Genomic DNA, 24,329 nt, shown 5'->3' on the forward strand with positions numbered 1-24,329 from the left:
TTTAAACTGAAAAGAAAACAAGAGTACTTTTGGGTTATTCAGGAGCTGATTTTCCCACTCCACTTTTGTCTACTTACACTTCATTTGTTGGAAATTGGACTTTTGCCAAGAGAAAAAAATTCTAAAAACCGCGTATAGCCGCACTGCTATACTATTTATTTTTAAAAAAAATTTGGAAAAATCCGAGTATAGCCGTAAGGCTATTCTCAGTTTATTCTATTTTTTTAAAATAGTATAGCCGTGCGGCTTTACTCGGTTTTTTATTTTTTATTTTTTATAAAGAAATCATATAGCCGCGCGTCTATACTCGGTTTTTAAATATTTAAAAAATAAATAAATAGTATAGTCGTCCGGCTTTACCCGGCTCTGTATTTTTTTTTTTACAATAAATAGTATAGCCACGCTGCTATATTAAATTAGCAATTTCACATTTAATACTGTATTATACACTTACGTACCTATATTTCAATACTGCATCCGTGTTTTGTACACGTCTTAAAGACTCGGTAAATTTCACTTTTTTTTTAAAAAAAACGTACAATAATCGTATTGAACAAAAATATGCATCGGGGAGCTGCTAACTTTTTTATTTAGTAAAGTTTGGATTTTATACATCATGTATGCTCAGCACTGGTTGTATCTTCCGGAATATGATTTAATTATTTGTTTTCATTTCTTCATTGTTGAGGAGTTGCTGGTGTGAGTCCCCTATCTTCCTTTCTGCTTTCCGAATCCTTGCCTGATCTCCTTTCTTGCCTTAAGCCTGGAGACCTGTTGGGCAAGTGAGGAGAGGCTGTGCTGTGCTAGGTTGGGAGAGTATTCCCCTTCCTTTGTATTTTGGACAATACAATGAGACTATAGTAATCGAATAACAAAGAACCACAAAATCAGTGTAAGAAAGTAAGTTTAAGGCATTCTGCTGCCCCCTCCCCAATTTTATCCCACACTCTCTGTACATTAGATTAATTTAGAATATCGCTGTGATTAAAATTAATTAAAGAAAAAGAAAACCTTATTGTTTCTAATAAACTATAATGACATGGACATGCATCGATCACACATAGTATATCAACTATTTTTATTTTTCGTTTGCAAATATGTTGTGATAGATTTTGTGTTTTTATTACAAAAACATGTATTTTTATTACAGAACACATACATCGTTACAATTTGAAGAAATATGTAACGCATACATCGGAGGGTCACATATTAACAAAGAGAGCATTAATTTTCGACCTAGTTTAGGTGATGAGTTATAGCCCTCATTCATGCGTACGTGTGAAAGGGGACCCATAATATATGTAACAGTATCACTCATAGGAAATCAACAACATGAAAAACTTGATTTGAGAGGAGTTAACTAAAATTATAGTGCTGTAGCAAAAAATAAAGCAGGATCACAACTGGGATGGTAAGTTAGTTGTAAATCATACCAACATAAGCCACTATCGGTCCATTCTTGAGATGTTATCTTAGCCTATATGTTATAATCCTTGAAAATACCTTCCTTATTTTTCAAATATTCTTCCACTTGGTGTGCATGACAAGGAATTTCCCTGAAATCTTCCACATCACATATTTTGACCAAAATAGATAAAGGCGCAGATTTTGGCACAAACAAACATAACTCTCCTTTCATTTCAATTAAGAACATTACACAACGCATTAGACATATGCAGAGAATTTTACTGATCCATCTTATTAGAAAAGAATTTATATATCACTTTTCAGTGATGAATCTTTATTAATTACATACAATTAATCTTGACTTCGTTCCAACCCTTGTGTGCAAGATGTTATTGGCCAATATCTGAACTCGTTGAAGGCTCATCTTTCGGTGCCACTACATTGGCAGCATGCAAACCTTTACCAACTCTCTCATTCTTCCTCACCACTTCGTCTATATGAACATCATCCTCAATTGTTAACACCACAGCTTTTGATCCATAGGGACCTCCTACTATGTCTTCCTTGACCTTTTTATGTTCATCGAAGTTAATGATCTCAGTTTCTGCTTGGACATCTGAGCTCTTTACTTTTCCATGCAAACCCTTGTGGCCAATTGTCTCATTCTTCCTTATCTCCTCGTCTATATGGACATCATCTTCAACTGATAATACCACAGCTTGTGGTCCATAGGGACCTTCTACAATTTGCTCCTTGATCTTCCTGTGTTTGTCAATATGAATAATGTCGGTTTCTTGGATTGTCTTCTTCTTTCTTCTCTTAATCCAACAAAGTAGAGCAAATGCAAGGAATGCAAGGAAGAAAACTGAACCCAATGAGATGAACACAATGATTATGACGGTGGGATTATTGTCCGGGGATGGTGAGGGTGGCAGTGGCGGTGGTGGAGGGCGAGCATGAGGCGGAGGTGGACGGAATGGGTGGTGTGGTGGTGGTGGTGGTGGGGTTGAGTGGCTTGGAGGCTTTGCAGCCGGGGGTGGCGGTGCTGGGGTTGAGTGACTTGGAGGCTTTGCCGCCGGGGCTGGTGGTGGTGGCGGGGTTGAGTGGCTTGGAGCGGATGGAGGAGGTGCTGAGGGTGGAGGGAAATACGGGAAGTAGAACTTATTTGGATTGGCCGCCATCTTATAATATTGTGAAGTTTTGAATGTTTGAGATGAGAAATGAGAATTGGATTGTTGTGGAGAAAGCGGTGGATAGAATGGCTATTTGTATAGCAAAGCGTTTATGCCAAAGAGTTCATATACAAAAAGTTAATAATATTTTGTGACTTGACTCTCATTCTAAGATTTGGGGAAGGGTTTGTTTGCATTGGAAAACACTTCTCAAAGTCCATTGGTTTCTTCTTTGACGATTATTTTAATTCCTTTAACAACATGAATGAGTTCGTATATATGTTTTATTGTGATCGGATATACAATAACACGTGTTTTAAATTAAAACATTGCAACATCAAGGACAAATCTTGTTCCGGTGTACGGGTATTTTTTATAATTTTCAACTTTACTTGTACGTTTTTTCTCTTTCATATGTGTTTCTTTATTCAAGTGTGATATTGAAAAAGAAGCATACGAATCGCCATGTTCAATCACACTGACAAGGATTTCTAGCTGGTATTCCCAATATTTTCTTAAACTCAATTTAATACTTAATGCTCGTTTGGGAGTGATTCTAGATAGGTTAGAATCACTTATGCGGAAAACCACCTCCTTTGTGCTTCTCCATATAATCATTTTTAAGTCATTTTAGCAGAAGCACTTCCCATGTGCTTATCTATAAAATCACTTAAAACTACTTAAAGTAATTATTTGGAGAAGTGAGTCTCTATAGAAGTGCTTTTTAGCTTATCTAAAACAAGCTCTTAGACTTGACTTGACTAGTTTGTTTGGTTTACAAATTTGAATATTTATTTTCGTTAAAGATGGAAGATGGGAAGAGAGAGACTGGAAGACCATTACCATACGCTAACATGACTTATTAATAGACCTCATGATGAATATGGTAAGTCAGTTTGTGTATTACTTGGATTAGTGGCAAGCAGATATCTCTATATGCGTCAATTCATATTTGACGTCTTACAATTTAGGCCCTATCATTGTCGTGTGGCCATTTTCTTTGCTCAATTAATACTCTTATTCTTATATATGAAAGTTACTTTCTGACCAATCATAAGTCATGATGGCATGATCGATACCTCTTAACTTTACAATTTAATTTTTCATTTATTTAATTGTACGTATTCTGATATAAGAAGGGAAATCAAACTTAAAACCTCGTGAATATGAATAATACTCTTAGCCACTTGAGTTACGTCGTACAGATAGCATCACGGCTGCTGCTGGGCAGTTCAACTCAAGTTCCTTTCTTTCATCCAGAATAATGCACCACTTTCTGCCTATCCCCAGTAACCATAAAGAGAGTTAAAACATGCTCTACTATTTGACTATTCCGCTTAATTATCAAGAGCGCAAAAAATCAAATAAAATGTTTAATAGGCCCCTTAATTGCTAAGCAGCATCATGTTGAAGTTCAGTTTAAAGTTCTAAGCATGCTGCGTTCTTTCCCTTGGGGCTTGGTACAACTGCAAATACACTGCTGGCACAGCAACAATTTAAATGGAACAAGAAAGCTGATCTACCGAGGGAACGGCTAGCAGACTGATTTAGAAGTCTCTGCGACTTGCCTTAATCACCACACGGGAATTGATTTTCGGCTGATGCATAGAAACATGTATTTCAATTTAAAGTAATGCTTTCACAAATGGCCTGTATAAGAACTTGTTTTCATACAAATTACAACTTGTAATCCTAACTACACACTACACCTCGTGAACAATTATATTACAGCAAAGCAGCTTCATCTCAAGTTCCATTAGACTTGAACTCTGGTTCTTACACCAACTGCCGGTGGAGAAACAATTGTACAACAAATGATAAATGTGTAGACGAATTTTCTGAACGGTCAAGTTCAGATTATGAAGCCAGGATATCTCTTTTTCCTTCATGCATTTTCTGAAAAACAGGGTGAAACTAGAGGTACTCGTTGATGCAAGCAGCAAAAAAGGAAGCATAATCGCAAAACCCCGTCATTGAAGGGAAACATCATTCCCGGGTAGCAGATATGACAAGAGAATTTCATTCCACATATCAGGTACACCAGGTAGGCACCAATGGCTACAATCAGGCACTGATGGATTATCGCTCCAAGTACCCACATGGCCATCACTTCGGAATGCTACCATAGGTGTAACATGCAGAACAGTTACAGGGACGGTCATTTTCCTCACAATCTTGATAATGATGTTTGAAATTGAGCTTTGGTCCCTTCCCTTAGGGCTTGACAAAGGATGTCGAGTCACTTTGCATGAATTACGGTTACGGCCACTGGTACATATAAGAATCACTAGCAGTCAAGTTTTGCACGAGTATGTTTGTATTCAGGAACAACAATGAAAATTAAACATATACCTCAATTTACAAGATTTAGCTTCCATAAAGCAGAAAATAGGACAAATTTATAGATAACAGGTTAGATTGCTTCAAATCAGCGAATAACAGTGTATTTACACGATTAACCATTGACTAGAGTAATTTGAGGCCATAAAGACTTGGAAATTCTTGTTGATCCCAGACTAACCCAAAATAAATCAGAAAGAACAAAATAATCCAAGCAACTATTTACTTGTCTGCTTAGTCTTTCTAAGTTCCCTGAGGATTTTCAGAAAAACTGTAATTTTATGATATAGAACCCCATTAGAAAACAACCAAAGAGGAGCAACATGGACGGAGATGTTATATTCAGAAGGCTAAATAAATAACAAAGAAACATGGAAGATAAAAAGCGCATAAAGGTGTAGAATGCTCTAATGGGATCAAAAGCGCCCAAAAGAAAAAAATAATATTCATGATAACACAAGTGTAAACCAACTACAAGTCAAATAAATTGCCAACGACAGTATAGTCGTTAGAACTAGATGCAATCAAAGTCCAGCAGCCTTAAGAAGCTAAAACCAGAAAGTTGGCAGCAAGTATCATAACTAACTTCATAACGCACCTCCAATGGGATGTCTCAAAACTCCTGAAAAATATACTTGTTCTGTTTGTATTGATCATTGTCTCAGCCCAAGATGCCCAAGTGTTTAAAGCTGTCTTGAAGGCAGTGGTGATTGGCATTCCAAGCTTCAGTGATTTACCCTCTTGAAAATAGCAGCCCCTGTCTGGAGAAATGTTAGACTTGCTTTGTTTTCTATATTTTATTTTTTGGTCTCTGTGTGTATCTGTTGGAGTATTTGTTGAAACAAAAGTGCTACAAGCAGTCTCAAATGTATTTTGGGAATCTCTTCATAACAAAAGCTAAATCTGAACAAACTTATGGAAATCTGATTGAGACCCAATGGTATGTTGAAAAAACATAATCATTCATACCAAAAAATAAAAATAAAAAAAATAATTGGAGGTGCATATAAACTAACAGAAAATAACAACAGAAGACTACCCAACTTGCAAGTACATATGCATTCGCTCAGACAATCCTGAATACATGAGTAGGTGAGGGAGAGGGAGGGAGAGAGACCCGCCAACATAGCACTAAGAAGTTGAGTATGGAAAATAGCAAATAGGGTCTGAAGTACAATGTTAAAATAACCTTCATTTATGCATTTCTTTCCAGCATTTATCTCCAAATATGTCTTTGACTTATAATTCAAAGCACCACCCCTTAGCTGTTGAAATTTTTTCAATTTCTTTTTTGCCTTTACTTGTAAATGAAATTTACTAGCTCATTTACAAGTATTATACAAAGCATATACATCATCTACAATAAATACAAGAATCATAACAGCTATAGAATTTGCATCACCAACAAACTTCAACCAAGACTTTGGCCACACCAGTACTAAGGGAAATTCTACCTCTCCTGGCAAAGTTAACCTTCTTAAAGGGCACTAACATGCAGAAGGCCTTCAAATCTATTTATTAATAATAACTAACATGCATGGGCCTTAAAAACATCCTCTCTTTTAGGAAACGATGAATGTGTTGGACTCCACTGCATGCACTAATCAACATCTATACCAAGAAACGTGGAGTATGAATGCTTGATGCACAACCAGTTAACAGCGCAGATTCTCGGAACTGAACGTTGGAGGGGTGAGGGATTAAAGATGAATGTACCAAAAATATATAACCTAAAGGTAGACTAAGTAAAAAAACCCCTCTCTTAGGTAAGATAAAAAGTTGAAATCCAGTACATGCATTACATTTTGTGCATTTATCAACATCTATACCAAAAAGCATGGAGCATGAAAGCATGATGCACAAGCAGTTAAAGTGAAGATTATGGAACTGAATGTAGGGGAATTTGAAGAGAAATGAATCACATAAATATAGAATCATAAACCAACTTTGTACACTTTGTTAACATAAAAAAGCATCCTACAAAAATAACTGAAAAGTAGACTAAATACACACACCAAACACAGGATTTATGAAAGACAATGATCAGGAGACTAGGTAACTCACATTTCAAAAAGTTTACTTGGTGTCCACCAGTGCCCTGAATTGAAAACCAAAATATCAGAATCAATCCATTCTTTGCTAATTTCATCCAATTTGTCAACTCTGAGCGTTGACTTAACCCTCTTTGGTGCTCGGTTTGGAGCTGAAGCCGGCTGCACTAGGAAAACCGACCGATAAAAGTCAATTCTGAGATCAAACGAACTAAACCGAACGGCTAAAAATCTAATCCGCTTAGTGATTTTATTCCCATTCACTTCATAAACACTAGTCTTATCCTCCACCCCTGTCATGAGTAAACATATCAAAGATTCCCACTGTGTTCTACCTAAAGAGTCACCAACAAAAACAATCCGTTTCCCACGAAGTGTTTCAAGAACTGCACGCACATCAAACCTAGGAATATCACAATTCTTTGGCTTCCACCTCCATTTAGCATAACCCCTATCTTTCCGCCCATTAGCCAAGCAATTAAATCCAATTTCTGCAAATGGACATTGTGAGGCATTGTACAAAGGGTAACTTTCATCTGGAATCCATCTTCCTTCAAAAACATTACATTTTTCAACAGAAGTAGTGGAATTAGAAATTCCATAGCTATGAACCACTGGGGGAACCCTGGGAAACAAATACAAAAATGCACATGACATGGCAACAACAAAGGACACCAATGAGCCAATTGCAACTAGTCCATTGATTGTTTGAAAACCCCAGATTTTACCATGACCCCTCATCATCTCATTACCAAAATTCAAAACCCTTTTGTAGAAAATCCTGAATTGAACAAACAAGTCCAAATTAACGTTTCTCACTATCTCCATCATTTACCAAACAAACCCAGATGAAGAAGAATCCCAGCTGAAATCATATATGAGACATAAAAGATTAGGCAACCCAGAAGAAACAAATTTATGTATTAATAAACCATCAATAAAGTATAAAAATTGAGCCAAGACTTGGAACTGCCTACTAACCAATACATGATCAGCTACATCACAAACCAAGAACAAAAATTGGTAACTTGAAGAGAGCCGAAAACAAGCAAACGAGCAAAGTAAACAGCAAGCTTACAGATTCACCAATTGGGTTTTGCGAGAAAGCACTTGGTTGTGGTTTTGACTGGTTCTGCCAGAAGAGAAGAGAAGAGAAGTTGGTTGGTGGAGGAGCAAATGGGAAATAAAGGTGAAGGATGATGGCATTTTTGGTTAACTTAGAACCTGGTTCAGGTTGGTCTGAGTGAACATGACCTCTCAACCGAAATGTTCAAATGTTGAAAATTGTTCTGTTATTTTTAAAGTGACTCTTGTCGGTGGGTTCTTAACCAAAAAACAGTGCTCAGTGGGCTTGAACACGTGGGAAAACTCCATTGGGTGCGCTGGGCCGGACTTGTGAGCGCTCTTGTCTTTTGGACTGTACTTGACGGATACCTTGTCTTTGTTCCGTTTATTTTATTTACAAGCAAATGATAAATAATTTATTTTAAAAAAAATACTATTTCTTTCTAGCAACTGTGGATTTTAAGGTCCGTCGAATTTCTAATTTTACTATTTATTTGAGGTTGTTTCATTAATAAATAAATAAATTGAGTTCACAACTTACCCCATTAAATCATCTATGTATAAAAATAATAATTGTATTCATCAAAAAACAACTGAATCATAGCATTAGAGAACATAAATCCACGAAAGATTCTAACATCAAGAGGAAAACTACCACTAATAAAATAACGAGGTTCTAAGTTCAAGTCCTTTATTCCTCATTGATAAAAAATAATAATAATAAAATAAAATGTCTGAAAGCATGAAGAGAGAAACTAAATAAAAAAGACTGGGGAGGGATATTTTTTATTTTTGGGAGTGTCAAAGACAAGTCAGGGAATTAACCCTCTTGTGATTCCTTTCTTCTTCCTTTTTCTTTTCTAATTGTGTTCTAGTCACTATTATTTTATTAAGCTCTCTTCCGAATTTCTAATCATAGTAGACTCAATATGCTCCCATTTGGCCTCTAGTGACTCCCCACCTGATGTGGAAGAAATAAAAGAATCATTTGTATAAAAACCAGTCAACCCGTTTTCGTTGTTTGCGAGAAGGAATGAAGGAATTCCTAACAATATAGGTAAGAAGTCCTAATTACGACAGGATTATCCAAAAAGGAGCAAATACAACCTTGAGTAAAAAAGGATACTAAAATTACCTGATCGGAGAGGGAAAGATCTCTGTATAAACCCCACAACTCAAGGTTAGTCTCATAACTTGTTGTAGAAATTAAAGGAAAAAGAAACACAGTGTTTACGTGGTTCAGCTTAGTTTGCCTTCATTTCGTGAATCAAATAGGGCCAGACAACGATTTCTCATTTTTGAACTTATCAAACATGAGGAAGTAACTGATTTCTCATTCCCAAGTCTCATTTCCCATGAACTACACGGAGTCTTTGTTCATCATAAACAGAGAATTAGCTTCTCTGGTACATAAAGTGCACTCATACAACAGCCAACTGAAAACAATTTAATGGACACATCAGGTAACCAAGCTACGCTCATAAAGAGCACTCATACAACAGCCAACAGACAACTAACTCCACTCAGCCAACATAATAATAAATGAAGGAAATAACTCTGCACATAGTCCAATACTTGCAAAGCTTTCCTCTTGAGATTTTTGAAACTTCAAATTAAACTCTCTCTTAACTTTTGTTGCTCGATTAAGCTTTGTGCATTGTCTTTTCTTCAATCACCCATGGAGAAAACACGATCATCCCCCTTCATTCTCCCACTAACGAAAGTCTTATCACTATTCTTAGTATTGATGGAGGTGAAATGAGAGGGATTATTACAGAGTTATACTCAAATTCCTAGAATTTGAGCTTCAGGTGAAAAGATCAAAACTAGAAATCTATACATGTTTAGCGGAATTATTAATTATGAGCAATATATAATACGAAACTTGATTCACCAGACAATGTTTCATTCATTAAAATATAGGGTTATTTGTAGCAACACAATATCTGATTGAGTGACCTCCGTAGGGACTAATGGTGCAACATAACACCTAATTGAGTGACCTCTGTAACTATTTTTTGGAGTTGAGTGACCAAAATGTAACTCCGAGTATAATTGAGAGACCATTGCTACAAATAACCATTATTTATTTATTTTTTGTTATTTCATTTTTATAAATATTTGGAATGAATTTCCAAGTTTACCCATGGATTTAACGGAAAAGTAGACAAACTTGACGAAAGGGACTAGTAATGCAACAACATACATAATTGGGGAATCTCTGCAACTATTTTTGGAGTTGAGTGATCAAAATATAACTACAGGTATAGTTCAGGGACCATTGCTACAAAAAATCCTAAAATATATTAGACCAATCTGCATTTTTGTTAGCCGATACCATGTTATTCGAACTTATAAGATATAATAGTGGCATGTGTAATACAAGGTTCATATGTTATGGAGCGTATAATATAGATAAATAAATACGCGTATTACAATAGTGCTATACCTAGTTAGCATATTTGCTCCACTTCTCACAATTTGATGTTGGTGTGTTTCTCATGCTTTTTTTAAATATAAATAAAAATAAATCTAATACAACTAATTTTGCTTTACTTGTTGTCTATATGCTGAAGCTGTGTGGTAAGAATGCAAGGCTCGCATATTATTTTCATGTAGTTATATGGATGAGCACATGTGGCCTAGGGCTGCCATGCTTACTACCCCATATGAAAATAATCATCCCTTGCATGTCGATGAAGATGTCATCCCTTTTTATCTCAAACATTGCCCTAAAATCCTCCCCCAATCCAGGTACAGTTAATTATTGACAAAGAGACCAATTCTTGTACTAAGTACCTTTCGTATGCATACAATATCCTTTGTACAAAGGCTCTCTCATTGTCAATATCTCATATTATTTGAAACTTTTAGGAGGGCCTAAATATAATGGGAAGTATTTACATAAATTGTTGAATAAAAAATTAGGAGACAAGCATTTGCATGACCCATTGACTAACGTTGTAATTCCAACTTTGATATAAAGCGGCAACATGTAGTTATTTTCTCCAGCTATCAAGTTTGTTTATTAATTATCTTTTAATTTGAACACATATATGTATATAATTTAATTCTTTATTTTGCTCTTTTTGTAACTAATTAATTAATTCTTGATTTTATATATGTCATGATTTTGGTTGGAAAAACACCCCAACCTATATGCTTTGCTCTAGGATATACTCATTGGAACTTCAATAGCCCCATATTACCTTTGTGGGAGTAATTTTTGTCCCTTAGAATATTCGATCAATAGATTCTCCTTTCTCCTTCCTCGAACTCTTTCTCCCTACAAAACCAATCGGAGCAAAAGGACCACACCCGGGGATGTTGGTCAAAGGCCCTCTGATGCATAAGTTAGTTTGATTGATTCGTAGAGAAACAATAGCTAAAAAGGGTACATAGATGTATGTATGGTGTGAACCAGGAGGCTGAAGTCACACGTGTGTGGTAGCCGGAGCCTTGTGTAAGAGAGAGAGAGAGAGAGAGAGAGAGAGAGAGAGAGAGAGAGAGAGAGAGAGAGAGCAGCAAGGAGGGAATTTCTGCAGTATTTTGTGAGCTTAGAATGGCTTACCTCATGCCTTGCGTAGCCTCGTAGGGCTAGGGTTTGGGAAAAAATAATCCTTGTTGAGAAATGAATTATTTTTTCCTGATTTTATGAGATTTAAATCAATTAGTAATTTAATGAGAATCAAATCCCTAATTCAAGACAAAAATCCCCAAATAAAAGGAAGTATTTGACCAAGAGTTTTGCTAAAATTCGGTTCCCACAACCTTCCAGTTTATCAATTTAATTTTACAATTTCAATGGATGAATCAAGAGAATTCAAACTCATCGATGGTGGAGTTGCTGCCAATAAAACGATGGGAATGAATTCTCTTGATTCACTCGCTGAGTTGTGGCATTAAATTGGTGGGCTGGAAGGCAATATATGGGGCTGCTGAAGTTCCAATGCACATATCCGAAAGCAAAGCATCTAGGCTAGGATTATTTTCCAACTAAAATCATTACCAACATATATATATATATATATATATATATAAAATCAAGAATTAATTAATTATTTACAGAAAGAGCAAAGCAAAGAATTAACTGTATACATATATGTGTGCAAATTAAGAGATAATTAATAAACAAACCTGATAGGTGAAGAAAATAACTACATGTTGCCGCTCTATATCAAAGTTGAGATTACAACATTATAGTCAATGTATCGTGCAAATGCTTGTCTTCTAGTTTTTAATTCAACAATTTATGTAAATACTTCCCATCATATTTGAGTCCTCTCAAAAGTTTCAAATAATGTGAAATATTGACAATGAGAGAGCCGTTGTAAAAAGAATATTGTATGCACATACGAAAGGTACGTAGTACAAGAATGTGGTCTCTCTGTCAACAATTAATTGTACTTGGTTTTGGGGAGGATTTTAGGGCAATGTTCAAGATACAAAGGGATGATATCTTCATCAACATACAAGGGATTATTATTTTCATCTGGGGTAGTGAACATGACAGTCACAAGGCCACTTGTGCTCGTCCATGTAACCACATGAAAATAATATGCGAGCCTTACATGCTTACCATCCAGCTTCTGCATATAGCCAACAGGTAAAGCAAAAATTAGTCGTATTAGATTTATTTTTATTTTAAAAAAACATGAACAACACACCAACATCAAATTGTGAGAAGTGCAGAAAACATACAAGCTGGGTGTAGCACCATGTGATGACATGATTAATTCACTCATTTTGTAATACACGTATTTATTATCTATACGATACGTTCCATAGTATATGAACCTTGTGTTACACATACAAATATATTATATCCTAGAAGTTCATATAACATGGTATCAACTAACAAAAATACAGATTAATTGGACTTATATTTTAATGAACGAAGCATTGTTTGGTGAACAAAGTTAAGTAATATGTATTGCTCATAATCAATAATCCTGCTAAACATGTATATAGAGTTCTGGTTTTTATTTTTTTACTTGAAAATAAGACTCTAGGAACTTGAGTATAATCCTGTAATTATCCCTCTCATTCCATCTCCATCACTACTAAGAATAGTGATGAGACTTCCGTTAGTGGGAGAATGAAGGGATGATCCTGTTTTCTCCATGGGTGAGAGACTGAAGAGAGGGCAATGCACAAGGCTTAATCTAGCAACGAAAACTGAGAAAGAGATTAATTTGAAGTTTCAAGAATCTCGAAAGGAAAGCTTTGCAGTTCATGGGATCAACCTTGAGTTGTGGGGTTTATATGGAGATCTTTCCCTTTTCCCATCAGGTAATTTTAGCTTCCATTTTTTATTCAAGGTTGTATTTACTTTGATTTTTGGATAGTCCTGTTGTAATTATTACTCCTGAGTTTATAAGTTCAAGAATAAGTTTATTGTAATAAGTTTGCATGAGTTTCTGTTTTGTAAGAAGCATTGCATTCTTTCTTGTACGTACAAGGAAGACTCATGAAATCATGTATAAAAAATATAAAGCACAAAATAAAACCAAAAAAATTTTAAAATATCAATCCACACCCAAACTCTAACTAGGTAGCCACAACTCAATCCCCTCCCATTATTCGATATGGCTCTACCCAATCCGCCCCCACCATCACCCTCCCCATTCGACATAAACCCAACCCATGTAAAATTCCAGCGCAACGATGTCCGAAAATACCTAGAGCTGCGGGGAGGGTTGGCACATAATATTTTTAACAGTAAATTGGATGGAATGTGAGCAAAATTGACGGCAGGGAGAAATTGGCTGAAAAAATTATTCAGATCCTTTTCTGAAAAACAGGTTAGGGGCAAATTGAAAGTATGCTACAAGTTCAGGGGCTTCACCAGTTTGGCCACAAAAACAAAAAGAAATGGAAGGACAAATGATGTAGAAATCAAGAAACAGTTCGCAAAAATAGAAGTAAAACTTCTGTAAATAGAAAAAAAATAAAAATAAAAATGGGGTGGAAATTAATTGTCTTCATTTTCAGGCAACCAATCACTTGTAAAAACTAAAACCATTTCATATCATGTCCTACCCAAGCCCACATCATTTATAGCAGACCACCATTGAACTCATAGATTGATGGGGTGGATGAGAACAAATTCATACCTGGCCATACTTTTTAGACCTTAAATTTCTCAAATAAGAAACAATTTCTCTAGATCCGAAAGATTCAACATGAATATGGGCTGCCAAATTCACAATAATGAGCTTGGTTCCAATTAAAGTAGAAGAGAAAAGGGAAGGGGAAAAAAAAAAAAAAAAAAAAGGTTTGGAAGCTACTTGCTTAGAAGGTAGAGGCATCCCCATTCCCCACAAGTATAATCTGAATTTGTAGTATGGTGCATGAGCATCCCACTCCAGCGGCAAATATCTTTAAAAGTCACCTCCAAAAATAGAGAAACATTCTGGACCAGAACACAAAGGTAATAGTCAAATATTAATTTGTGTCCAAGAGCCTCAATGTCAATAATACAATACTGGGATTTCTTAAAACTACCAACCTCAAGAATAATTTTCTTTCTGGATATAAAAAAGCATTCAGAATAAAAAGCAACCTTTCTACAAACTATCAATCTTGCTTCACTTGGCAAGATCACATAGGGAAGTCCGGAGCAGAGTTGCAAAATACTGATGGGATAGTAATTCTGGTTTTACTTTGCAAATCTTGCTGAGAGAGAGGCCTTTGGACGTAGCATGGATACTAATAACAGTATGACTTGGCCTCAATAGTCAATACCATAGGTACTTCACTCTTCTTCATCCAAGAAAGAATATGTGTCATCAACATAGCCCTCTTCTTTCATGATTGCTGTCAAATACTTTAAAGTTGCAATGATTTCACCAGCATTTGGATGAGACTTATCACCTGCAACAAACAAATTTGTTCTTTGTCCCACCACAATCCAACTACATCCGGGAACCTTTGTCACTCCTTTTTCTTTCATTGCTCTCCTCAAAGAGCTAGCCTCATTCCAGTTTCCTGATGCAGCATGTATATTAGAAAGCAAGACATATGGTGAAGAATTTTGCGGTTCTAACTGAATTAGTTTCTCAGCCGCACGTTGTCCCCTTATGTCATCTCCATGTAATCTGCAAGCACCAAGTAATGTAGCCCAAATCATAGCATTTGGATCAAAACCTAGTTTGTCAATAAATTCCTCTGCTTCTTTAAGGAATCCCCATCGGCCTAGAAGATCAACCATGCAGGCAACATGATCAAACCTGGGTTGGATATTATACTCATTAACCATAGAATCATATATCTGACGGCCTTCAGTTACCTTCCCTGCATGACTACATGCAGTGAGAACACCGAGGAATGTGACGTCGTCAGGCAAAACAAGAGATTGTCTCATCTCATCAAAGATCTTCAATGCACATTCTGCATAACCATTTTTAGCAAATCCAACTATCATTGAGTTCCAAGAAATGACACCATTTTTAGCACCCATTTCTTCAAAAACTTTCACAGAACTTCTCACATCCCCACATTTAGCATACATGTCTACGAGGGCACTACATGTTAACTCATCCAGATCAAAACCAGTATGAAAAATGAGGGAATGGATCTCTCTACCATTTTTCAAAGAAGACATGACAGCACATGCTCGAAGAACACTAGCAAATGTTGCTTGGTCGGGTAGGGCATTATCACTACGCATTTCTTGATACAACTGTAGCGCTTCATCGCTACAATCATTTTGACTGAGTCCTGAAATCATAGCGGTCCATAATACTTTGCTTTTTGGCTTTGGGAACTCTGAGAAAAGAATGGTTGCATCTATTTTGCTTTGGGAATTTATGTACATACCCAAGAGAGAGACACCCAAGAAGTCGCCATCATACAAAAGCCCTTTCTTTAGTACTATGCAGTGGATTTGCCTTCCCAGTGTTAACATTACAGGTCCACTACAAGCATCTAAAAGGCTTGAAAAAGTTATTTCAGTCGGGTTCAATCCTACTTCATGTATCTCACGAAACAAGTTCACTGCTTCTTCCAAGTTGGTATGAGCAAACCCAGCAATTAGAGCATTCATGGAGACCACACTCCGGTGGGGCATATAATAAAGAGCTTTATGCGCATCCCCAATGACCCCACATTTGGAATACATGTCAATAAGGGAGCTCCCAGAATAAAGGCTCGTTTCCAGACCATTTTTAACTGAGAGACAATGGACTTGTTTTCCCATCTCCAGTGCTTGAACATTTGCACAAGCACTTAGTATACTGGCCAAGGACACTTCATCAGGCATAATTCCATGTGAATTCATTCTTCGGAACATATTAAAAGCCTCATCCTCGTCTTCTTCCTGTACATACCCAACTATAATTGCATTCCAAGAAATATTGTCTCTATTTTTTATGAGCTCAAATTGTTTCCTTGCTTCCTTCAGAGCCCCTGATTTAGCATACATATCAACCAATGCATTTCCCACATATAAATTTGATGCAAATTGGTTCTTGATGATATGTGAATGTAACTGGCAACCCATTTCTAGATATTCCAAGGAAGCACAGGCACTAAGAATGCTAGTATAGGTAAATTCATCAGGGTGAAGACCACATTCCTTCATATTGGAAAACAAATCTATGACTTCACAGGCATGCCCATTCTGTGCATAACCCCCAAGCACCGTATTCCACAAGACAACATTTTTCTCTGATAGATAATCAAATGTTTTCTTTGCAGCATCAATTTTCTCACATTTGGCATACATATTGATTAATGAACTGCCAACATAAAAGTTAGAATCTAACCCTTGTTTTATTGCCATAGCATGAACTAGCAAGCCAGAGTCTAGAGCAGCTAAACTAGCAATTGCGCTTAAAACACTTCCTAGTGTGGATCTTGACGGTTTTTCACCAGCTTTCCTCATTCTCAGGAAAAAGTTAACCGCTTCCTCCTCATAGCCTCTCTTGGCATGCCCAGAAATCATCACATTCCATGCTACAACATTTGGACTGGGCATCTGGGAAAACAATTCACATGCATCACCTAGTCTTCCTAGACCAACGCATGCATTTATGGCAGTCACAAATGCCACCTGGTCCAGAAAACCACCAACTCTCTGCATCCCCTTGAATACTTTAAGTGCCTCCTCAAGCAAACCAACTTGAATATACCCTGAAATCATTGCTGTCCAAGCAACCGTATCCAACTCCATCACTCCATCAAATATCCGTCGAGCATCACTTAAACAACTGCACTTGGCATACATATCAATAAGTGCACCTTCACAAAATGAACTCAACTCAAACCCCATCTTAATAACACCACAATGAACTTGTCTACCATACTTAATATCCACCAATCTTGAACAAGCAGACAAAACCATCGCGAAAGTGAATTCATTTGGTAAAACCCTGCAATTCCACATGGAACCAAATGAGTTAATAACCTGTTCCAACAATCCCTTACTTGAATACATTGACAAAACTGAGTTCCAAGCAAACACATCCTTGTTTTCAAGGCAGTTAAATGCCTTCTCGGCAAAGCCCACGTTACCACACTTGGCATAAAACCCAACAATGGCATTTCCTAGAAACCCTTTGGACCCAACTCCAAATTTCAAGCTCTGGGCATGGACAGTCTTGCAGGTTCTTGAAGCTTGAGCCAGCAGCCTTTCAGGCATTTCATCGAACACTTTGTGGGTTTTGATATTCTTGCACTGCTGTATACAGATTTGCAAGAGATGGGTGTAAAGGGGCCCAGGGGCTCCATCTGGGTAGATTGATTTGGATGGAATCGTTGAGAGGCTATGCTCTTGGTGGAAGGAGTGCAGGGTTTTGGAGGGAGGTCTGAGGCGCATTGACTCATGACTAATTGGTGTCACTCAGTTATGAAGAGACAGACACTACAGCAGAAGAGCCAATCCATGAGACCTGCAAATTGCTGATATCCTCTAGTGTCCCAGTCACTTCCAATCGATTTCAGAGAGAGAGAGAGAGAGAGAGCTGGGTTTAAGTTTTGAGGGATTCAGGAGTGTTCGCGCCAGAGTTTAGTTAAGGGTCAGAAGACGCAGAACCCGGCCGGGTCTGGGCTCAGGCTCAACGATCCGAGAGCCTGACCTCTTGGTCACGTGGCCCACTTAACATTTTAATTTTAATAATTTGTTATTTTATAAAATAAATTTTAATTAATATTTTCTAACAATGTATATTAAAAGTAATATATAGAATCTTATTAAATAATTTTCTATTTAATTCTTACAATTAAAAAAAAATTGGTTGAAAATATTTATGATTATCTCACAAAACAAAGGAAAAACAAGTTGTTTGTTTTAATTTTATTGTGTTTCCGGCGCTTCTCCAATAAGGATTTTTGTTATGAAGCCAAACGCATTGTGTTTAACTAAAAAAATATCATTTACATAATGAAGGTTCTGCAAAACAATCATCCCATATAATGGCAGCTGGTCTATCAAGTGTTGAAACACAGCCTTTAACCCATGTTTTGCAGCCATTCTTTTTGTACCAACTCAAACTTCAATGGAAGGATCTTCATTCAGAAGGTAAACAGTTTCATTTCATATGATTCAAACACAAAAGTGAAACGATTATCAATTCAATGAATATCTTCCCATCTTATATGTATCAAAAACAACACCTATGGGTGAAATGTAAAGTCCAACAACAAACAAAGAAGGCAGAGAAGTTCTTCATTCGCCTCAAATTAAATGTCTTTTTCTTTTTTGCGAATGTCGTTGAAATATTCTTTTCTACACTCTTTCATACTCTTGCCAAAAACAAATCACCCTTCTTTATTGCCCTTGCGGTAAAGAAATGCTCTGCCCGAACTGCTAACTTCTGCCACTACATTGTACCAATTCTATTAGCTGTTTAATCGTAAATGGAAGGATGCGTTGTGTTGGGCAATCTCCGGCCACGAATGAATGAACTGAACAGGTGCAATGCTCTTGACGGTTGAGCATATGGAACCATATGGGCAGCACCCCTTACTGTGGCAAAAGTCAATAGATCTCCATACTCTGTAGCCCAACCTCCCACCTATTCATAAACATGTACAGATATTCATAAATAACAAAGCTAGGATATATTCAAAGGAGACAAACTTGAATAGGAACAAAAGGATAGTATTGTTAAAAGAAGTAAACAAGCACCTGGCCTTTGTGAAACCAAACTCCATATGGGACCGTTATCTGGAACTTTAGATCATGTGCTAGTTCCCGGATAAGTGTTCGGGAACCCAATAATGGTACAACAGAATCTTGATCGCCACTGCAGTCAATTGACAAATCATATGATTGAGCAATACTAAATTTAGAGTGGGCTTTGTTCATCTTTTATCCTTCACATATTAGCGGAATTAATTACCTGAAAACCCAAACTGGTATACGATTATGAACTATCCTTGCGAGCAAGGGAAGAATGTTGATGTTAGCATCAGTATCACTGTAATTTAGAACACTGCACCATGCAAGACGGAGAAAATCAGTTATACTATATATATGCAAGTTGTAAAAGAATAATTCACTAAATTGTCTGACTAAGAAAGATTGTATTTATCACTTACTTGCTACACATACTCCAACTATAAGGTAAGTTTGTACGATTTGCATGAAGGGCTTTCTGAACCTCAGGAAGGTTCAAATAAAAACGTCTTTCAGAGCTCATACATACATCAACTCCAACACTTATCTTAGTAGCCTGCAGATTGAAGGAAAAACTCATTGCAACAATCAAATGACAAATTGCATGAAAGTGAAAGATGAAAAAGAAAAATAGAAACTAAATAGTAAAGAAACATAGAGGATACCATTTTCCGTAGTCTCAACTCTTGCTGCACTATAGACGGATAACAAACATCAAGGATCACGTCGTAACTGTTTATATAGTCGCCAACTATTTGATCTGCTTGAGATACTGCAGTGTTGCACTTAACGGTTACATTGTGAGGATTTGGAAATACATAATCATCAAAATCACATTCGTTCATGATAGTGAGGCCGATTTCATCAGAAATCATTCCATGAGACCAAAAGTATTCATACGTTGCCGGAATATCACGATCAAGTCTCAGCAGTGGATTGCCAATCTAGCCACATAATTTGAGTGTAATTGTGCAAACATCAGCAAAATAGACAAGTGACAACTTTACAGATAAACGAAAACAAAGAATTAAAAATGTGAGGTCTTCTTACAGCAATCCCTTTCAGATTGAACTTGAAACCAGTTGAATGTTCATTATGGTCCAATATAGCTATAGCCAATTGCGGTATGTAGTGCCCTGTACATAACGGTTACAGTTAGAAAGGGTTTGATATATTGTTTCACCAGGCAGAAAATGAAATAAACCAACATAGAATAAACCCATTTTCATTTGCCTTCAACACGGAAAGCAATGGTTCCCCTTTTATGTAAAAGTTATAAGATAGTAAAGTTACTAAATTATTGAATCTCCCTTCAACTAGAAAATAAAGTGAATCCTTTTTGTTTCCATTTCTTACTTTTAACTGACTCAATAAATCTTTCCTTTTTTTAAAAAAAAAATATATATATATATATATAAATGGATTATAAGAGCTGCATTTCCTAATACTTCAGCATAGAATTGACACTGATAAGACTTTGCAGACCTGCATAGCTTTCTCCGGTAAGAAACAACTCCCGAGATCTGAAAGCTGGAAACTTCTCATACCATTTCAACAGGAATGTGTGCATATCCCTTGCTGCAAAATCAAGGGAATGAGGTTGGCTCAAATCAAAGTGAAATTTATTATTTTTTTCCTTCTTAAAGTCTGATTGCTAAGTTATAGCATTTACAAAAGAATGAGCATACACTAGAATCAGTGAAAAGAAAAGGAAGTACACGTAGCTATTCACTTTACCAGAGGACGCATCGCCAGAATTATAATCTGAACTTGTATTCGAGTATGACCATCCTACTCCAGCAGGAGACTCAACAAAGAGGAGATTTGATGCTACAAATAAAATGTGGGACATAATTTAGATAGGGTTCCAATAAGTATCTGAATGGTGAAACAGTGCATATTACCCGTTCCCAAAAGAAGGAAAACCAATGTGTCCATTAAATGTAATATTTGATATACCTCTATTCCATGACATTAAATTTCTTCGGAGGCCTCTACCATCACCTGTAGGATAAAATGGACCCAGCTCTGTAAAGGCACCTCCACCAATAGAGGAGCAGCCTGGACCTGAACACAAAGTTAATCATCGAATGTTATAAACTATTCAGTGTTTATTCTTGGTAAGGGCACGATAAAGTTTCATTCTTGATAAGGGCATGATATGAATAACGAGCATGCTTTCAACAAGCATCAATTCAGAGTTGGTGCTATATCCAAAGCCACTGCTATTTTCTTTTGTTCTTTTTTGTTTTATAGTGGTAATGCTTTCTGACCGACTACCAAAAGCTACAACAAATGGAATTGACAGTTTAGAGTTGCAAAGAATCCTAACAAAAATGCAGCACATGTGAACAAGAGACCAACTGAAGACAAGGATTATTAAAAGCGATGATGATGCACAGCCTTTTTTTCATATATAATTTGAAGAATTCGCTAGTAGGAACTACATGAAAAATATCTGTTATAGTGATAAACTAAATACATCAATCAATTCCACAACTAAAATCACAACTTGCTCTCAAGAAAACCAGAAAAGGCTAAGAGTTCCCAAGTATCAAGCTGTATAATCAATTGAACAGGAACAACAGAGAATTCAAAACTAACCTCCATTGAGCCAAAGAGTGAGGGGCTTCTTGTCAGGCTCCTTGTCTGCTTCAACAAAGTAGTAAAACAAGCTCCTCCCAGCTTTCACATCCACATCAACATACCCAGCATACTGCTTGAACCCAACATTTGGCTGCCCAGGCAACCTCACCACCAGATCCTCAGCTGGGTACCCCTCCACCACACCAACCACAACCCACCACACACACCCTAACCCAATCAAAACCCCACTAAACCAACACCTACCCATTTCCTGAAATCCCAAAATCCCACAGAAGAATCAACCGTTTTATCAATTCCTAGGCAATTCTCTCTCTCTCTCACTATATATAAATATTATAGGACACACACACACACACGGACAGAGCCTCACTCACTCAAAACAACATTTTTCCTTTTTAAAAGGAAAACAAAGATGACCCAAAAAGAAACAAAATAGTGAGCATAAAGGTTATCTGAATATATCTTTTATCTTTAAAGAAACAAATTCTGTTATAGCAATAACACGTACATTCTGGGCTGCTTTATAAGAAAGGATAAGGTATGTGTATAATTTATACAAATACCAGATCTGATTTTAGAGAAGTTTCTATAGATAACATTCGATGCAACCTCAGAGTCAAATATTAAAAAGAGAGAGAGACATTAAGGAAGGTGCAAGGAAAGCAGAGGCGGGTGTTTTTACTGCTTTGCAGAAGTTGCAGGTCATGCGTTGAGAGAGACGTTGGGAAATGGCATGGGCGGCATAGTAATAATCGCGAGGGTAATGGCAAAAATCCACTTGGCATTTGCGAAACTTGATAAGATAATGAACTATGCACGCTCTACACTGTCAATAAAGTCAAACACCTTGTACTCGTTTGGTTACTTAATTATTTTTGCCTAAATTTTCAACAATTAAAAAATACTTTATATTTTGTTTTTTTAGGGTGAGGGAAACAAATATTTTCATCATAGTTTTTTGGATTTTAAATCTAAGATTGGTTCATATGAATAATCAACTTACTTGGATATAATATTCATAATATGTAAAAAAAAAATTATTTATATGAGAAAAACTATCATGAATTTTAAATAATTCATTACATCTATCAGATATGAGATTCACCGTAAACACAAATATAAACAAATAAAACAAAACCATATTAAAAAAAAGAGATATTTAGTCGAATATCCATTCTTAGCACTAAAACTATAAATAAACCCTACACTATTTAATTTCTATAAACATACTCCAAAAAAACCCAAAAAATAATAGCTGGCCCTATTGAATTTAATTTTAATTATTAAATTACTTTGATACCCTATTGAGTGTTTAAAAAAATTGGTTCATATGAATAATCAACTTACTTGGATATAATATTCATAATATGTAAAAAAAAAATTATTTATATGAGAAAAACTATCATGAATTTTAAATAATTCATTACATCTATCAGATATGAGATTCACCATAAACACAAATATAAACAAATAAAGCAAAACCATATTTAAAAAAATTCGTTCTTTGATCACTTTTAGCCACTTCTTTTTTTTTTTTTTTTCATTCAACATTTTGTCATCATAATCTTCTCGATGATAAAAAAAAAAAAAGGATGTTACTAGACCAAATGACAAGAGGCTAGATAAACCTCATTTGTATGCTCTTGTTAATCACTTGAGACAGTAAAAATAAAACCAATAGCTCTTGTCGTAGGACACTGACCAATCACTAGACGCAAAAAGGTTCATGCTTCGTGTCCCTTCGACTCTCTCTCTCTCTCTCTCTCTCTCTCTCTCTCTGCAGCTTACTTTAGCACTTTACAGCCCACAAGATTATCTTTTTTTATTACAAACTTTAGAATAACATTTTATACAAGTGGAGATACTCGTGAGGCTCAATTTTGAAAGAGCCAAGTTGGTCTTTATCAATTGTAAATTGATACTTTATTTGGGTTTGAAAAGAAAAGAAAAACCTAAACAAACAAAAAGAATCAAATTAATCATAATATAATGCAGATAAAGTGAAATTTGACTGCTATCGTATTGTTTAGTATTATTACATCATAACAAACGTGTAGTTTTGTGCATGCACGTGAAAAAGTTCCCTAATTAGTGGAGCTTATTAGGACTTTTTCGTTCTTTTTCTTTTCTTGAATATTCGATATGTAGAAGAGAAAATCAAACACAAAAATTATATACAAAAAAAAACTGAATATAAAATCTAGAGTGTAAGGTTGAATGCGCGTAATCACTTGAGATATAAGTTCATTATCTTATATCATTGGCCAACAGAGACAGAGAGAGAGAGAGAGAGAGAGAGAGAGAGAGAGAGTTGAAGCTAGTAAGAAACAGGGCAGCACCAAGTGCCTTTGCTACATTAGGGTTTATAAGGGTCAAATAATTGAGATTCATAGCATGCCATGTCCACAGCAATGTGGAGTTGGTGTAGGGCAGTCAATTCATTATCAGACAACTGGGTCTCATTCAGGATTGGATTGTGTTCCTTTCTATTTCAAATAGTCGGCATAAAACTGCAACGCAGAATACATTGGATCTCACTAACAAAGAATTCAAATTAGAACATCT

The 24,329-nt window shown here is 36.2% G+C and overlaps 4 protein-coding genes and 1 pseudogene across 6 annotated transcripts; all 5 read right to left on the bottom strand.

Moving 5' to 3' along the window:
• Positions 1 to 1,621: 1,621 nt before the first annotated feature.
• On the bottom strand, positions 1,622 to 2,640 carry LOC117637963 (proline-rich receptor-like protein kinase PERK1). The gene has a single exon (XM_034373032.1). The coding sequence runs from the start codon at positions 2,586 to 2,588 to the stop codon at positions 1,797 to 1,799; it is 792 nt and encodes a 263-aa protein (XP_034228923.1). The 5' UTR covers positions 2,589 to 2,640; the 3' UTR covers positions 1,622 to 1,796.
• A 1,533-nt stretch (positions 2,641 to 4,173) lies between these two features.
• LOC117638019 (protein trichome berefringence-like 7) lies at positions 4,174 to 8,288 on the bottom strand. Of its 2 annotated transcripts, none has more exons than XM_034373104.1 (4): positions 7,952 to 8,288; positions 6,984 to 7,835; positions 5,518 to 5,676; positions 4,174 to 4,847 (listed from the first exon to the last, which is right to left on the bottom strand). In XM_034373104.1, the coding sequence occupies exons 2-4, from the start codon at positions 7,799 to 7,801 to the stop codon at positions 4,550 to 4,552; spliced, it is 1,275 nt and encodes a 424-aa protein (XP_034228995.1). In that variant the 5' UTR covers positions 7,802 to 7,835; positions 7,952 to 8,288; the 3' UTR covers positions 4,174 to 4,549. The 2 variants fall into 2 exon arrangements, with proteins under 2 accessions (XP_034228995.1, XP_034228994.1); XM_034373103.1 differs by having other exon boundaries at positions 8,049 to 8,251.
• Positions 8,289 to 12,432: 4,144 nt separating this feature from the next.
• LOC117636912 lies at positions 12,433 to 13,160 on the bottom strand (annotated as a pseudogene).
• Positions 13,161 to 14,347: 1,187 nt separating this feature from the next.
• Positions 14,348 to 17,993, bottom strand: LOC117637770 (pentatricopeptide repeat-containing protein At3g09040, mitochondrial). 2 transcript variants are annotated; one of them, XM_034372774.1, is made up of 2 exons: positions 14,547 to 17,993; positions 14,348 to 14,450 (listed from the first exon to the last, which is right to left on the bottom strand). In XM_034372774.1, exon 1 carries the CDS (start codon positions 17,853 to 17,855, stop codon positions 14,793 to 14,795), a length of 3,063 nt encoding a protein of 1,020 aa, XP_034228665.1. In that variant the 5' UTR covers positions 17,856 to 17,993; the 3' UTR covers positions 14,348 to 14,450; positions 14,547 to 14,792. The 2 variants fall into 2 exon arrangements, with proteins under 2 accessions (XP_034228665.1, XP_034228666.1); XM_034372775.1 differs by having other exon boundaries at positions 14,401 to 14,450; positions 14,601 to 17,993.
• Positions 17,994 to 18,545: 552 nt separating this feature from the next.
• On the bottom strand, positions 18,546 to 22,598 carry LOC117637772 (serine carboxypeptidase-like 42). Its single transcript, XM_034372779.1, has 10 exons — positions 21,762 to 22,598; positions 21,117 to 21,224; positions 20,895 to 20,987; positions 20,643 to 20,735; positions 20,208 to 20,293; positions 19,823 to 20,101; positions 19,580 to 19,713; positions 19,381 to 19,473; positions 19,167 to 19,284; positions 18,546 to 19,053 (listed from the first exon to the last, which is right to left on the bottom strand). Exons 1-10 carry the CDS (start codon positions 22,009 to 22,011, stop codon positions 18,886 to 18,888), a joined length of 1,422 nt encoding a protein of 473 aa, XP_034228670.1. The 5' UTR covers positions 22,012 to 22,598; the 3' UTR covers positions 18,546 to 18,885.
• Positions 22,599 to 24,329: the final 1,731 nt, after the last annotated feature.

This window comes from Prunus dulcis, chromosome 8, assembly GCF_902201215.1.
Source record: "Prunus dulcis chromosome 8, ALMONDv2, whole genome shotgun sequence".
Lineage (NCBI taxonomy): Eukaryota > Viridiplantae > Streptophyta > Magnoliopsida > Rosales > Rosaceae > Prunus > Prunus dulcis.